We start from the raw sequence: 17,547 nt of genomic DNA, 5'->3' as shown, positions 1-17,547 counted from the left end.
AAAAAAAAAAAAAGTTAGTCTAGTTCTATCTACAATAGCTATTTTTAAAATCACCCAAGTTCTGAAGTCACAGACTACTGTGACTTTGTTGCATAAACAAACAAACAAATGTGCATCATTTAAGTGCTGTTCTCAATTTTCAACATTTCTCAAGTGGAAGATTACTTGGAGAGGTGCAGGTTCCCTCTCTAGCACTAGAATTTTAATTTAAATATGTAATATATTATTGTCTAAGTGTTTAGCATTTTAATAAATATTAATCTAAAATGTAACTTACACATTCCTTCTTATGTGGTTCATTTACATTAAGGAAAGAAAGGAAGGATTTTCAGAGCTCTTTTTTTCCTCGTAGAAGTAGTGTGAAGAAGTCTCTGCTTTTATTAGTTCTGATGCTTTCAACAGTAAGCATTTAATCTCAGACATGTGGATTTGGGACTCATTTATGGAAATTCATGGCCTAGAAGCAATGATAATTTTAGTACATTTTACTACAGGTGATGCCTGATGAGGTTGGACTGCTTTCCTTTGACATTACTCTTCTTCAGTTTCCTGGTCTCCTTTGCTATGGGGTCCCTAACCTCAGACTTCCTCTCTTCTGAGATCTGGAGGGATATCTGCAACTGTCTTCTGATATCAACTACATGCAATTCCACAAGAAAAACAGCTTCCATTCTGTGTTCACTTAAAGCTACTCCCTTCCAGAGATGCTCTCATTAAACTTTCCACATGTTTTATCATGCAGCCTGTATTACAAACCTCAGACAAAAATATTTATAAACGACTATTTTCTCAGTGTGTTACTATTAATTCAGTGCCCCATGGCATGCAGCACAGTGAGTACTGACACACATAGAGGTATTAATCTAACTAAATTAGCCTAATTAAGAGTGTTATTAAGTTTTATACAAACCAGATGCATATAACACAGCAGGTTGCAATTACCCTAGTTTTTAAAATAACATCTGCATTAAAGCACAGAAAGCACATTCAGATGAAGTTTCCATGGTTTTAAGGAAAACTAAGTATTAATGTTATATCCTGTTACACTGAACAGCAGTAGAATATATGCAGTGTTTTCTTCTTAATAGGTTCATTTATTAAAATAGCCTTCTGTTAGGGGTGATAAATTACCTGAGGCATAAAAAATGCCTCTGAGTACAGGCAATGGCTTGAGATATCCAAGCATATGACTGCACCTGCAAATATGGCAGACCTCTAAGTGCCAATATCTTTGCCAACAGTTAATTAAATTCACAATTATTTTCAGGAACAAAATTGAAAGTACAAATAGGATGTTTGTGTTAAGCTAGCTTATAACTATACTTTAAGGTGAAGTTTTAAAGAGGAAGAAATTTAAATAGTTTCCTGGGAACTTTCAGTATGTTAAGAGTGTAAGTTTCAAAGACAAACCATGAGACAGTGTTGAACTATCTGATTTATCTAATAAGACCTGTGTGAAAACTGTAATTTGTTACTTGTTGGTTTATTTGTAAATCTAGTATGATGTAGCAAACATGAAAATCTTAAAGTGAATTTAGATGGTGGACTTCTTCATGAAAAACATAGATTTAGGTGTATTGAGTTTTTCCGGCTTGATTTAACCAGCTAGTACAGGAAATTCAACAGAGAATGGAATATGTATTTGTTGTATATGTCCCTTAATTCAAGTTTTCTCATAAAATACATTGATGAAGAACACTCTCAGACCACTCAGAGAGTCTGGGCTGCTGCAGCTTTCCTCTTCCCACAGCCAAGCCTTTCATCACCCCTCCTCAACTAACACTGGCACTCTTTGATGGCACAGATAGTTAAGGGAGTAGATAATTCTTCTTTAAATTCTGAATAAAAGGAAGGATAATTTCAAACTCGAGTATGTGGGGGCACAGGTTTTCCATTAATAATGGTAAGAGTAGTGAAGAGGTGATAATGTGGAGAGATATATTAGTACCAAGTGAGAAGTACATAACTTCTGACATGAGAGCTTTGTGTTCCTTTGTCTAGAAATGACAGGGGAAAAAAAAAAAAAGAAACCTACCAGTTTCCAGTTCTGCAGGCTTTCTGATAACACAAGGGTAGCTGCTGTATATTCCAGTAAAGTGTTGGTTAATGGTATGTGCTGAAGTTAGTTTATGTTGCCTCAGGTAGCAGTCTTAAGCTGTGGAAATGGTGTGGTTACTTTAGAAATATGGTAGTTTGCCTGCACTATTTTTGTATAGGAAAAAAAAAAAAGGTAAAACAGATATTCTGTCTGTATACTTCAGAAATTTATTGCTGCTTGAATTGTAGGATTTCCCCTGCTCTTAGTACTCAATCTTTTCTGGTATCTGGACAATCTGCCTTTTTTTTCTCATCTCCTCTAATATTAAAAAATAATAATTTAAAATATTTTTTGAAAATCTCTCCTTTACTCTGCATCCCTGCATTCTGTGTGTGCTGAGCTGGTGTCTCTTTACCATAGATTTAGAATCAAATTCATGGAGAAGGATCTCTTGGTTTTTAAAATTTTAAAAACTTTTCCATTGTATGTCTTGGACTCTGCTTCACTGTAAGCATGTGGTATTCCTATAACTGCAACCTTGGCAAACACTCTGCTCTTAACCCAGTTGCAGGTCAGTTATCTGCTGCACTTTCTGTGATGGTTGCTGGCTTCTCTGAAATACACCGAAAGCATTTTCCTCAGGTGGAACAGACCCTTTCTGAGGAGGTTCTCCTGGTCTCATCCATGCCTTGCTTCCACTTAGCTCCTCAGTACATCTTGCTTGGAGTGGCTGAAGCCTTGGTAACTCCCTCTTGTAAGTAAAATCTAAAAGGCTAATGCAACAGCGTCCTGATTTGCTGAGAATGCCACTACCTAAAAATAAATTATCATGTAATATTTTATCCCTGGCTCTGTTTCACAGGCTTATTGAGTAGATTTACTCTTTACCTGCTTTGGGTAACAAAATTTGTCTTGCTGGCTGTAACGTAGTGGCATTGTTCTAGACTAAAGGGGAGGTGCTGCAGTCTTGCCAGGCCCAAGGGTTGTGTTACTTGCCATCCTGTGGGAGATTATGACAGTAGGATTCTAGGCTTGGGATTGTTTTCCTTGAAATGGAAAACTGCTTCATGTAGGTGCCTGTCCAGATGGGTTTTTGAGGTTCCTTCAGTTCTGAACTATTCTCTTTCTGATGATTTTCTTGAGATTGAACAAATACACATGATAACTGAGCCATGGTTGCAGTTTTTGAGCACATTCAGACCACAGCAAGGAGAAGCAATTTAGCTTACCCTTTTCATTTAAGGAACCATGTAATAAAATCACGTGGTTTTTCCACAGACATAGAGCGTATGCAAGGAGATACCACAATTTAACTGACCTAATAACTGAAAAAATATTGTAGGCAAAGGCAGGACTACTGTTTGTACTCCATTCAGAAGTCATGTGAAGATGCCTCCATAGAGCATCATGCCTTAGTTGGTGTAATGGAGCCAGACATAAGCATTCCTGCAGAGCACAGGCAGAGCTTAAGTCACATCTGTCATCCATAAATTATGTAGATGCACTCATGATTGTGAATCTAAAACTTCTCTCCCTTCCATATAATTTACTTTTACACATTTACACTGACACTCTTGAGGCTTATTTTCTTCTGAGAATCACAAGGCGTTTTACCTTGCAAAACATATTTAAAAAGTTATTAACAAAAATAAACTAATCAATGTTCATTTAAAATATATATATTCATATACATATATAGGTAATGTTATTAACTAACTGATCTCCATAAGCATTTAGTTTGACAGGTTGAGTGTCTGTTGTTCTCAGTGCAACCCCAGAAAAGCCTGAATTTTTGTTTAAGAGCAGGAAAAAATTTTGGCTTCATTCTTGTGTTGTAAGACTACTCAGAATAGTGGGTCATGGTTTGTCACTAAAAAGGTAATTTTCCCTAGTTTTAAATACTTAACACCCTCATAATGCCTCTTCATCCGATTTGCTCTCAAGTACTTAATTGAGATAGGTTTCTAGGCAGGTTGTGTGGTTTCTAGGTTACAGGTTAAGTGTAACAGAAAACTGTGACCTTCTCTGTTAAGCTTAACAAAAAAAAAAAAATGGTTAAAAGGTGGCTTGCTTACAGTCTTATGCTGCTGCATGAAAAAGAATATTTCTGGTGGAATAAAGCTCTTAACTAGCATAGTAGAACACAACACAAGTCCAGTGACTGGAAGATAACATTAGCCTTTAAAAACAAAACAAGCAAAAAGATGCCATACAAGACCAAGTTTTATTTATTTATTTATATTTATTTTGAAGAATTATTGTTAGAATGCATTAGGAAGAAAACTATTTGAATGAAAGACAATAAAGACTAAACAACTCTCTAAAAGCTACAGTCATAGATGTGATTCAAGAACCGTTGGGGTAAGTCAGAGCTGAGATTTGCATGGGAAAAAAGCTAAAGGTAGGTTCTAAAATAGATAGATTACTACTATTTTCAGTTGAGATGCAGGCTTGCATTCCTTTGCCCACAGGTAGGTGTCCTAGAACCCCTTGTGACAGAGAATTAAAGATGTTACATGCAGGGCAAGCAGGCTCCTTTTATAGTACCTGCCTGGCCTTTAGCTGCTGCTGGGGTAGAGTATGGTTCTACTATAGGATCTGCATCCCTTGAGGCAGCCCCATGCAGATGACCAAGGCATGCTGGAGCATTTTGGGCAGCGTTTGGCATCTCTTTGGCCTACTGGTTTCTATTTCAGTCTGAACTGAATTACAGTACAGGAACCATTCACTGGATCCACATCAGCGGTAATGACAGCCTAGACACTGAAATAGTTGTTTTACCTTTCAAGACATTTTACTGCCTGTATTATGCAGAAGGTCAAATTCAATTATCATAATAATTCACTTGGTCTGAAAGTACATGATCCTAGTTGAAGACAGAAATGTTCACACTTGTAATCAGAGGAAAGAGAGGAGATATCTCATTTCTGGAGTGACTGGTTAGAGAAGCTAGGTCTGGCATATTAAACTCTTTATCTGTTAGATCACTGGTACTTACAATTGTTTATAAGATATATTTCATTATCTTATTGATAGGAGGCTTACATAATCACCTGTCTTGGGTGGCATGAAGATCTTTAAGAATACGTAAGAACAGTATATAAATTTTGCCTAACGCAAAGTCTTGCTTAAAATCTCTTTCTTTTTCTCTCTCTCTATATACATAATGAAATGATAAAATAACTGCTCTCCTTCACTGTTAGAATTTAAGATCACACACACATGCAGAGAGCTTGAATTTGCTACCCTAGCTTGCTTTGAAGGAGGAAATTATTCTTCTAAAGCTTAGCGCTAAAAAAAGAAGTGGGGGAAGTTCATCCTGTGGAGCATCATTAGCAAGCATTTGCCCCTGCAGTGCATGAGATGGGGATGGTGATGGGGAGACATCCTACAGAGCACAGCAGCTGTGTTGCACTGACAGCATCCGAGGAATTGGGTGCTCTGTAGCTGCTTGCCCAAAGTTACCAGGTTTAGTACTGCTATACTTTTCTTTGCCCATCACCATTTCTCCACGCACTTAAAAATGGAAAGCCTTGTAACAAACTGCTCTATTAGTTAAAGAATATATTGGGGATCGCTTCACCCACCAACAAAATGCTGTGGTCTCCAGAGTGAAATGCAGCAGCTGGTTAATTGTTCACTGTGGGAGAAGTGAGGAATGGAGTATGCAATTGAAACAGCAGGAATAATTTACTAAGTAGGATACTATTACCAAGCAGAATTTTGCCAAGATACATACTCTACAGCCTGGTGTTGAGGGGGACAAAATAAGCCCATAATCAAATGCTTTCTAGGTTCTCAGACTCAAAGTAGTTAAGATGCTGACAGTCCTGTGTTTCAGACTATATTATTCCATCTACAGATGATGTCCTGAGCTCACCTGCTCTCTCCTGCACTCAGGCCTTTGGCTTCTATTGCAAATTAGGAGGGAAAAAAAAAGAACAGTGCCCATAGTACCTTTTTCTTTTTAAAAATGTTTCTAAATCTCTAATTTGGACATCCAAATGAAAAAAAGATGGAAGACAGTCGCTGTGGAGTTTCATTTGCATTCAGTAATGCTCCAGGCAGCTCAGCATCCAAATAGGCTTCTCTGTTTACAAGCTTCTCAAGCTGGGGGTCATTCAAACTCGGGTAATAAAGCAGACTAGAAGATACTGGGGCTTGGAAAACTGTTCTGGGTGAGGGCTCAAGGTGTAACATTGGGGAGCAAAAGTTTTGACCAGGGAAACTTGTTCAAAGAAAAATTGTTATAAGAGCTTGCTGTAAGTATAACTTACTTTAGCCAAATTACAACTAGGGGAATTACAGTCTTCCATGCTAAAATTATATGCTGCACCCTCCCACATCTAAAGTTTTCTTTTTTCTAGTTTACTCTTCTGGCAAGCAAGTGAAGGACAATAAGTTTTAAAGTAGTTAATGACCCTTGGGGTTTCAAGGAAATGGAGCACTACCGAGCCTTAAATTAACTCAAATCAAGTGTCCTGTTAAAGGCAGTGCACCGAAGTTCAGAAGTATTCATTAGTGGCCTTGCTGCAATGGGTCTGGTGTGTGAGGTCTTGCAGTTAAATATCACTTTCTTCACACATTGTACTTGCAATGGAGTTTTCCTTGGGTTTTTCTTAACTTCTACACCAACAGATGTAATTGCCCTTCTGCAGTAGCCTCTGTGGGTAAAATATACAAAGTTCGTATTACACAGACTGGAGATTTTTCTCATCTGTCTTCTACCATTGCTATTTTAAAAATAAAACAAAGCTGTCGCTGTATTTGCTTCTATTTTAAAGGTTCATTGCTATCATTCTGGCTTGTACCAGAAAGAATTCGAGGAATTTCCATGCATTTTTTAACTCTCTTCAATGGAGCTGGCTGCTTTATGGGAGCTTTCTTTGTTCAGACATCCCACGCTGGCACTCAAGGTAAGAATATGCCCATATCTGGTGTTCCTGAGCAGTTTTCAAATACGGTTGATTATTGATCTGGAGCAATAGACAGCTCAGTTGAAGGGAATGACAAAATTTTATTGATGTGGTTTCACAGTTAAGATGGAATTAAGATAGGAAGTAGACAAATACAGCTGTAAAGCTAATTTTAATGAGTAACCTTAGTTTTGATAGGTGGAGTAATTAGAGAATGGCACTATGCAGGAAGCCTCTACCTCCAACCTCTATTCTCCTCTGGAATACTAGAAAATAAATCATCTTGGATGTATTTTTTTTGTTGTTGTTGTTAATGAACAAATATGTTCATGTTAGCCACAATCATTACATGAAGGCTTCTGGCCATGACAGCAAGATTACTGCTTCAAAGAATGCAGAATACATCTCTTCTGTCTCACTATGTCATAAAGAAAAGGAAGTTGGATCGAGCATTTCAAAGCTATCCAAGGGATTTATTCCCCCAGATACACTTCTTTCTTGCAGTCTTTACCTCTCTCCCTTTTGTCAATTACTAGAAAAACCAGATTCTGTGACAATATGGTTTTTTGCGATGTGTTTTACCCTTTTTCAGGCAAATAATGCCTTTCCCAGAAAACTTGGTATGTTTCAAGGTGAGTTACATGTAATTTGGTTTAATTCTTTTAAGCAGTATTTAGTTCAAGCCCCCACACTGGAGCTTTCTCTGTGATGCTGTCTTTGAAGAAAGGCAAAGGGTTTAAGGTTTTTTTCCTTTGCTGATAGATCTTTGTTCAATACATATGACTTTTTCATAAGTAAATTTGAAAAGGGATGCATTTGAGACCTTGAGCTGAAGGACAGGGATTCCATTGTTTACATATCTGAAATAGGGGTGGTTTTTAACCTCACACTTCTGTTAGAGTTTAATTACCACGCAGACAAGCATCACCTGGAGATGGGTAAAAGCAGTGGATGAATCAGGCAAAGAACCATCATGTACAAAGACATCTGTGGCAGTGAGTGGAGCTGCTTGAATTTCCACCAGTGTAACGGATTTTTTTTTCATTGTACAATCATAGAATCACCAAGGGTGGAAAAGACCTCCAAAATCATCTAGTCTAAGTGTCCACCTACCACCAATAGTTTCCCCACTAAACCTTATCCCTTAGTACCACATCCAAACACTTCTTGAGCACCTCTAAGGAAGTATTCCTTCACTCATCCCACCAGACTTCTGTCTCGCTGTCTTGAATCAAAGTGAGCTTGCGATTTAGCAAGGGACATGGACTGGGGCTGGACATAGCATGTAACAATTACTTGGAGTTGGTCTTGTTTTATATGAAAGCATTTCTTATGAAATATTCATATTCTGTACTTTTTCCTGAATTTTTATAATGTGCTTCTCAAGGTGTTCTTTTGCACTTCCAGTGAGAAGCTTTAGATCAGTGAAGTAGTAATTCTTTAAGTTATAAAGATTAACAGTTAATTGTTGAAACTTCTAAAGATGACAGAGCTTCAAAGAACAAAATGGTGACCTCTCCTAAATGAAGTAAGTTCAAATGACATACTCTTGCTTTTGGTATTTTTTTCAGCTCTGTTTAAAGAGCTTCTGAAACATTTGGTACCTGGACAATTTCAGAAATTGTGGAGAAAAAAGAATGACTCTGATCTTTTTTTCTCTGAAAAGCTAAACCAATTTAACCAAGATGGGAATTCATTCTTTTCTTGCTGAAAGAAGATGACAGTGTTTATGCAACACTTTTTGTAGGATTTAACAAGTCTCAGCATGTAATTCTTGGGCTATGGATGCTCTTGCTTTATGCAGTGATTCTTGTTTCACTGAACTTATGCCAAAACTATTTCTGGTTTTCCCATATTTAAGCAATGTGGCCATGATTGCCATGAGGCAATTCAGGATGCAGTGAAGAAGATCCTCCAATGTGTATTTTGAAGCATAGACAGCGAGAATATTATTTAAACCTTTTTATATACTACTTCATGTCACTAGTTTAGAAAATTATTTAGATTTTTATTGGCAAAGTTGATCAAATATCAGTCACAGACAAAGCTGCATTAATCACTTGTTAATCATATTTATGGGGGATGGTGTGAATATGATGAAATATAACCTTTTTTTTAAAAAAAAATCTGACGAGTGCAAACAGATGATGGGTGACAGTGATATTTTCAGTACAAGCTGGGAAACTGCTTTCTTTTGGATCTTTTACCTCTCCTAACATTTTAATGGAAGGATATGCAAGACGCAACCTGTCCTCCCATGTCAATCATTTCAGAGTACTGTTCTCTAAAAATAATGCAAATATGTAAGGGGAGGGGAAAAAAGGTCAGAGAAAGGAAACTGCCCTGACACAGTTGTATTGAGATAGTTTTTTCTCTTTCCAGATTGGAGCTAGCTTTTTGTGATTCAATAGCGATAAAGCTAAAGGATATTTCTTGTAGTCCAGATGGTAGTATCCACTGGTTCCTACTTAGGTAATAAGGATTAGAGGGAGACCAAGACTTGAATTTGGATATGATTAAACACTGAATATATGTCTGCTAACTTGATGAAATTATAGGAGGTGCAACTCTTTTCTACAATCTGATATTTTTTTTTTCCATAGTAACATTCTATGTTGAAGGATAGAGTTAAAAATACAGGAACTGTGCAGAATGAGCTAACCTCTTTCATATGATTTCTTTACTTTATCTTCTCTACTTTCCCTGTGCTAAAAATGATGGTATTATTGAGTAAACAATGCCTTCCTATGTGACTTTGGGCTTCACTGTGAATCCCTTGAGAACTCCAAGGGCACCACCACTGTGACAAGTACCTTGTGTGTGCCAGTACATCTGGAAAATGTTTTTTTGCAATCCTTTACACATACTCCTTCATAGCTTATTTTACTGTCTGTCACCAATGGGGTTGTTCACCACAACTAGCACAAGTTACTGATTCACCTACTTTTTCTCCTGTGTTGGAAGGAACAGGTTTTTTTCTTGATGTTATGATATTCCTCTACTCTATTTGAGCATTTTTGATGCAAAATGGATAAGGCTGGTGAATGTTGGTGCAAGTTTACCAGGTACTTTTAATTTGACAACATCTGGTAGCAATGTTGAGGAACTCAGGATTTTCCTGGGCTTAGTCTTCTAATTCTTTTCTATATTTGCCATGAAATGCATAACCAGTTCACCTCTAGCAAATAACAAAAGGCTCTTTAAAATAGTTGGCTGAAGGAAACTTCTGATTCTGTGGTGATTCATGCTACTGAGTATTTCTATTGTTGGAATAAAAATGGAAATCAGGAGCTTGTTGTAGAAAGTTAATTCCCAGTGAGCAATTATCTATGTGACAAACCAACCTTGTAATTGGCACTTCTGTTGGCAATCTCTATAGAACAGTAAAGGATTGACAGAACCCAAAGGCAGTGTCTTTTGGGGAAAAGTGAATTGTTAGCATATTGCGTTCTGATTGAAGGATGAAAAAGTTCTGAATTCTTCAAACACAGTAGTGCCAAAGGCATCTTATTCCATCAAAAACAAGCAAACAGACCCAATAAGTTCCTAGCATTCATAGCTGAGAATAAAATTCTGAAAACATGAACCAAACCCAGTCCATGCTAGATTCATGCTAGCTATGGCTTGTGAAAGCTTTTGGTGGGGCAGGGAGCGAGGTGCCTAACGGTAGTTTCACTGCCCAAAATACATGGTGGAAGTTACAACACCAATGGCTGTTCTCCCAAGTCTTCCTGTCAGCAGAGGATTCTCTGTGCACTGTACGTGAGCAGAAGATAATGTCACCCAGGTATAATACTTATTCCATTGGGAAGTCAACCTACTTTTAAAAGGAAAAAAGAAGCAAGCATTTGTGACAGAAGTTAAGAGGTGATTAAATGATGCTGGCTATACACACTGGTGAAAATAGATATTGCCAGACCAACCTGATCTTTGAGGTTCTAGAGGAGGTAAAACGAAGGCAGAACCCAGGTCTCCTAATGCCCATGTGCATGTTCCACCCTGATAGAACCAACCAGTTTCACTTTCAACCTTTCAGTATAGTATAGTACCTTTCCTACCATAAAGATGTCCAAAATCTATTTAACTTTTTCTCAAAAGCTGCTGAACTCCTTATATATGGCTTAGTACTATTTAAAGTCCATATTTTCTCTTCAGTTTACATTGTAAACTCTATTCCATTAGGAAACTCCTGCTGCTCATGTAGTTAGACCAGCTGATGTAAGTAACCTGGCAGACAGTGTGAACTCTGCTTTGACAAGCCGTAGCACCAAGCCCCGTGTGTGCTTCCCCTCTCATCAGATAGACCTGCTCTCTCCGTGAGCTCTGTCAGCCACATGGGGATGCAAAATGAAAAACTACCTGATTGTAAATTATGACAGTAAAAGTTTATAAGCTACTAAAATGAAGTTATAGCACCTAGGAGCTCAGTCAACTGACAGCGTTAAGTGATATGCTTTAAAGCTCACTCTGAGATAATGCTACAAAAGGCACCAGGCGTGGAGGTGAGGTGGTGCTGTGCTGTGACAGGCAGGAAGGTGACATGGCACAGAGTTAGCTGAGAGCTGGGGGAGAGCTGCTGCACTGATGGCAGGTGTTCCCTGACAGTCCCAGGAGAGAGAGAGGTAACTGCTTTGAAAAGAAATGTGTTTACCACGCGAAAATGTGGAGGAAAGATGTAAGTGTGTGTGTGTGTGTGTGTAATCGTATTTTTTTTTCTCTCTCTCCAAATCTAATTAGTAAAAAGTTAACATGCTAAGAATTGCATTGGATGGCTGAAGATGTCTTCAGTGGTCAAAAGATAAATTGTGGCTATCAGATCCGTACAGGATAGTTATGCCATAGAAAGCTATTTTCTTCTTCTCCCTTTTAAGCTAGTTCAAGTGGTGAATAGTTACCCATATAAATGGGAAGGAATTGGTACCAGAATCTGCGGGAGCAAAGAACGGCATATTTGTGTGCATAAATGCTGGTGGTTTAGTTCAGGTCAGGTGTGTACTTTTGACTTGTATTTTCTGATCATTTCCATTTGCGCATTGATTTGCATCACAGCAATCTTGGACCACAAAAAAAAAAAAATAAATCATTCCTTTGGATGAAACTAAATCCCCAAAATGCCTGTGCTGGCTGTGTTCCAGCTGCTAATGGGAATCAGTCTGACACAGCCTTCCTGAGCTGTGTGCAGTGTGGACATTGGGTTCTCAGCTGTGGCTGAGTGCTCCTCTTGAACTTCGCTACTTGCTAATGAGGGCAGACTCTCCTTTCTCAAAGGCAATAAACAACCTGTGCTCCCAAATAATGTAGGAGGTCATTATAGCACTGTGCAGCTCTCTGATATTCTGTATCTACAGTCATTTCTTTTTTCACCTTGGTTTTACCTCTCATTGTAGTTGATTATAATGCTTCAGGAGGTGCTTGTCTTCAGATTCAGTCTGACTGGGGCTTGCTTTCCTGTTAAGCACCTCAATTTCCATAGTAATAATTCACCATCCGAGCTTATTTGCTGCCTGTAATGAGCAACATTGAAAGCATGCAAGAATACAGACAGAGGCTCAGGGTGTGCATGTATAGGTGGTACTGTTTGCTGTTGAAGGGAGTCTTTCTTCCAGAATGTCCCAGACACTGTTGCTAAAAGCCTCAGTGAGGCAAAGCTCTGTGACTCTTGCAGAACAAATTATGTGTACAATGCAATAATGTGTTACAGACTCCTAGTTAAAGGCAACCATAAAGTTAAATGTCAGCTAGCATCATGGTAATGGTGCAACACCCAAGGCACTAAAAAAAAATTATTATTATTTTTTTTTTTTTGAAACAAAAGCCTGTTAAAAGCATGAGAGATGTAAATAAAGATTTCTACAAACCACCTTAATTCTAACCCTTCCTAAAACTTTTGCATTGACATTCATTTAATGGGATAATGGCCCGGTCATGACTGTAATAGCTGTGTAGTTAACTTTCCAGGATGCTTCAGATTTGTTAAAAAAATTTCTTCACTTCATGTCTACCTATCAGAAGCAAAGTGCACTGTAGACTTGGAAAAAATACATACTGAGTGAATTAAGACTGTGCAAATAGCTACGGGGGGTTCAAGTCACCTGCTGTGACTGTGTATTACACAAATTTCTCTTTGTGTCTTTCATAAAAACCATGTCTCACCCTGCAAGGCAAACTAACTCTGCTTCAAATGTCTGCTTTGACAGGCAACTGGTTTCCACACTTGCTACATGAAGGTAAATTGGAGAGATTCTTCTTCTTCTTGGCTTCCTTGATGATGGTGAACACCCTTGGGTTCTGGACCATTGCACACAGGTATGTGTGAGGAAATAAACTTGATTTTTCATTTGTAGGTAGGGCAGAAATTCTTGCAGAACCTGTAAGTAGCATGCAATACTGAATTAGTAGTGATCGTATGATGATGTCCAGGATTCAGAATTCTGTGGGCTTTTTCTTTCGCTGAAGTGGGAGATTTCACAGAAAATTTGTGGTAAGACTTAAAAATAAATAGCCGAAGTCATATAATTAGCCTTGAATACCTTAAAAGTCTTTTAATACAAAAAATGTCTTGAACTAAAAAGAGAATCCTTTCCTAAAGGACATAACTATAACTATGGGATTAAAACTATAGCATCAGGTATTAAAACCCTGAAAATGACTTACAGTGCACTTGCTTATGTACCAAAGTATGGTAAACACTGGTATTGTCCCTGTGAGCCTTAGTGTAAGGCAGTAGATGTGATAGCCGCAAAAAGATAGCGGAACACTACTGGTTAATGCTTTATGTAGTGGTCTCAACAGAGTAATGGAGAAATAATTTCTAATAGTCTGAGTAGTGAGATGAATTAAACTTTTTACTGGATATAATGGAATTGCTCAATTAGCCTCCAAAGAGAAAGCAAGTCTATGTCACTTGTAGAGCCAAGGTTTAATGCCCACATATTGCCTGTAAAATGCAAGGAATTATAAGAAACAATTCACCTTGTATCCAGGATGGCATCAGAGCTGGCCTGCATCTTGTATTCTGGAATATTTAATCAGTTTGTCAGTGTTATAAGGAATACTTGTGGTTAAGAATGGAGAAGGAAGCAGTGCTATCGTGAGGGGGGGGTGGGGAAAGGTCGTGTGTAAATGGCATTCTCTCAAGATACCTGGCTGCTGTTCTATGAAAATCTTTCAGAAGAGTTGAAATAGTGATTTGATAACGACAGTAATAGAAGATTTCCAAGGCACCAGGAACTCTTGAAGAAAAATGCTCCTTTTCCTATTACATATTACTCTAACTTTGCAGTAGCATCTTATCACTTCAATGTAACCTGAAACATGAATGTCCGTTTGTACAGGTAGCTAGTTCTCACTTCAGTTCTTTTAACTGTGACCTGAATCATGGTTGAAAATATTTCTCTTCCAGGTACTTTGTCTTGTCCTCTTACAAAATGAGATCTTTTTCTTCTGTAAATTGGAATACCTATTTGTGTCACTTAGTGTTGAAAACTGAAGGATTTTGGTTTTCAAAACTGGTTTAAGCTCAAGAAATAATTTTGCCACAAATTAACTTGTTTTTAGGAGTCAACAAAATTCTCATGTCTTCTTATAAATAGGTAGGCTGTTCCAAAAGTAATGCTTCCTATTATTTCCTTGGCAACTACAACAGCTACAAAGAGTACAATAGCACCATTTGATAGAGCAAATTTTCAACTACAAAACAGAATTTTTCAACCACCAAGTGCACAGCTGTGCATTTCCACCAGCAATGAACAAGAGCCTGCAAGCTGTGATTATACAAAATCTGCACCAGCTGTGTGTGGCTGTCCAGAATGTGGCTTGTCTTTCACATCAGTGTCACCACTGCTGAAACAAATCGCCCACCTCACTGTGCTGAAATCCACTGTTTGGTCTCCATAAGCATTCAGCAAGCATTGGTAAATGTTAACGGATGCAGTTTTTTTCCACATTCAATGAGATACCTTGTCTTCATAGACACTTCAGTGTCAGACACCATTTTGTCAGGCTGCCCTTCTGCTGCCATCCATTCCAAGGCAACAAAACATAACAAAATGTTAATGGGAAGGTTCAACCTCTACAGTCATACCACCAATATCTGCCTCTGACATTGTGAGCCAAAATAATAAGATAGGAGGCATTACTTTTGGAGCAAATATTGTGTGTATATATTTAATTTTATTTCAAATTGACATTTCATTACAATATTGAGGTATTTTATTTCAGCAAGATGACTGAGACCAACAAGAAATATATTTTTGGGATTAAATGTTACCGTTTCATTTTCTGCCAAATTAAATTCTCATACTTGTCACTTTGCAGAAGGGAGAAAAAAGGATGAGACTATACAGGTATAAGCCTTGATTTAACCGTAGGAGGATATTAGTACTTATAACTCTGAATTAGAAAAATTCTATTGAAGTTTCTCTGAGAAAAGCATGTTTTCAAAACAGTGTTTTTGTGTACTATTCCAGATATTAATTGCTGTTTATTTATTGATAAAGTACTGCTTTTGTTAATGCTTGCATCAAGTTTAGTACTTCTTGTCCTTCTGTTTGTGAAAGTTTCCATGAAAGTGCATATTGCTACCATATTCTTTGACTGCTTAGAAACTCAGGATTCAGAAGGCACTTCTAACTTGTGTGAAATCAGTCCCAGAAAGGATGGCTACCCTAGCGTTTTCCTTCACTATTCTCCTTCCCAGATACAGCAATCTGAACCAGGAGTATACCAGTGAGTTCAGAGGAAGACTTTCTGAGGAAAAAGAAGTCTTTCTGAAGCATGACAAAGTCATCGAGCACTATGGTAGTGTCCTGGATCATTCTTCCATTTTATCTCCTATGGAGACAACCTGAAAAGTTTCACCCTTGTTGCACTAAATTTTGATTGTATCTATAAGCTTTCTAATGAAAAATAATGTAGTGCACTTTAATGGAACCACCAATGTAGTTACTAATCACCTTAGGATTAATGTTATTTATAAGTTTACAAAATAGCAATTGTCTTAGGATTTAGCCTTGTAGAATGCTGCACTGTCATAATGCATGCCACGGACAATGAGAGCTCACTGCTTTGCATGGTTGATGTAGAGATGCTTTTAATCTGTATAGGAAAAAGGACAGATATTCATGTGTATTTATGATTAATAATGGTTAAAAATTAATAAATTCGTGTATATATTTGTTTAGCAAATTACTGTGACAGTAACATTTGAAAATAACTTTGTAGGCAGTATTAATTAATTCATACTTGTGAAGTGGGAGCCTTGTGTTATTCCTGGTTAATATTTACCTGCTCTCCAATTTCAGCAAGTTGCTACTTCACCTTAGTTTCCTCTTCAGGAAAATGGACACCACCATGCTAAACTTCTCTAGAGATTGCCTTGATGTCTACCAGGAATATACTGAATATTATAAGCTAGTGACAAATCTTTAAAAATCTGGTGTGAGGCACTTGTGCTGAGGCATCTAGCCATCACTTAGCAGAAGCACTATGGGATTTGTCATTCCTAGAGGATGATATACGGTAATGTTGCTAGTGGGAGATCCAGAGGCTACAATTTATTTAGATAAAAATCACTAATTGTTACCCAGTTGGAGAAGGTGAAAGCTGTTAGGAAGATATTAAGGAAAGTGCAGACACAGCTGCAAGTTGAGGAAGAAACAATTAACAAAATTGAAATTAATGAATTAATGAAATTAATCTTAAAAATCTAAACAGTGTTAAGCACTCCCAAAACTGACTTGTGATGCTGATCAAACCTTTTTAAGTTATATTAATAAAATGATAATGAGGAAAATATTAGGGCTCTCAATGTAATAAAGAAACATACAAAACCCGAAAACTAGAGGAACACTTTGATTAAAAGTTGATAGAGTTGAAAATTTAAGTTGTCAGAATGCTACCAGACACAAGGAATTCTATACCACAGGAGAAATCACACTGAATGCACACAGTGCTCTGAAGTGACACAGTAGTTTATGCACTGAAACTGTAAAAGAGTTGATGAAGGTAATCACAGCACTGTTATGCATTTAACCATGCTGCAGGTGGGGTGGGGAGCAGTGAGGGGGAAGCAAAATACAGTAAGTATATCTAAGAAGTAGAAGGGAAGGCAGTCAGGACTGTCTCAGAGCTGTTAGTTTGATCTCACTAGTATTTAAGGTTTTAGTTTTAAAAAAAAAAAGTAATAAAAGAGAATTTTTAAAGTCATGAGATAAAAGGAAAACTGAATAAAATGCAATGCTGATGTATCAAAGATAGATTTGCCAGACGACCTTAATGCCTGTTTGTAATGAGCACTCATCTTTTAAACAAAACATAGTAGAGATGATCTGCCTTAATTTCAATAAAGCCTTTGGCATATTTCTCAAGGGAAACAACTTGTGTAGATGAGAGTCAGCAGAAGGTGGCTGGGAGACCAGTTTAAGCCCAGATGGCAACAGATATTGTGGAAAAGAGAGGTACCCATCTGCAAGTAAGCTTTAGTAGAACTTGTTTAATATTGTCCTTTGTGGTAAAAGGGAAACTGATCCTGGGATGTTTCTTCCATCTTCACCAACACAAGTATCTTCATTCAAGAGGTGCTTTTTGACTGAG

General features: G+C 37.6%; 1 protein-coding gene across 1 annotated transcript; it reads left to right on the top strand.

Annotated features, from left to right (window-relative positions):
• The first annotated feature begins 2,608 nt into the window (after window positions 1-2,608).
• LOC104911741 (solute carrier family 15 member 5-like) lies at window positions 2,609-17,137 on the top strand. Its single transcript, XM_010713757.2, has 4 exons — window positions 2,609-2,792; window positions 6,823-6,954; window positions 13,152-13,260; window positions 15,653-17,137. The coding sequence occupies exons 1-4, from the start codon at window positions 2,636-2,638 to the stop codon at window positions 15,801-15,803; spliced, it is 549 nt and encodes a 182-aa protein (XP_010712059.1). The 5' UTR covers window positions 2,609-2,635; the 3' UTR covers window positions 15,804-17,137.
• Window positions 17,138-17,547: the final 410 nt, after the last annotated feature.

The sequence above is a fragment of the Meleagris gallopavo genome, chromosome 1, assembly GCF_000146605.3.
Source record: "Meleagris gallopavo isolate NT-WF06-2002-E0010 breed Aviagen turkey brand Nicholas breeding stock chromosome 1, Turkey_5.1, whole genome shotgun sequence".
Taxonomy (NCBI): domain Eukaryota; kingdom Metazoa; phylum Chordata; class Aves; order Galliformes; family Phasianidae; genus Meleagris; species Meleagris gallopavo.
Note: the sequence above shows the minus strand (reverse complement) of the source record. Positions and strands in the feature narration are given on the sequence as shown.

What these genes read in the sequence shown, in the direction of transcription:
- LOC104911741 (XM_010713757.2), top strand. Translation starts at nt 2,636, where the DNA reads ATGGTTGCTGGCTTCTCTGAAATACACCGAAAGCATTTTCCTCAGGTG. An exon ending in ATCCCACGCTGGCACTCAAG is followed by an intron (nt 6,955 to 13,151) that starts GTAAGAATATGC and finishes CTGCTTTGACAG; the next exon opens with GCAACTGGTTTCCACACTTG. An exon ending in TTCTGGACCATTGCACACAG is followed by an intron (nt 13,261 to 15,652) that starts GTATGTGTGAGG and finishes TCTCCTTCCCAG; the next exon opens with ATACAGCAATCTGAACCAGG.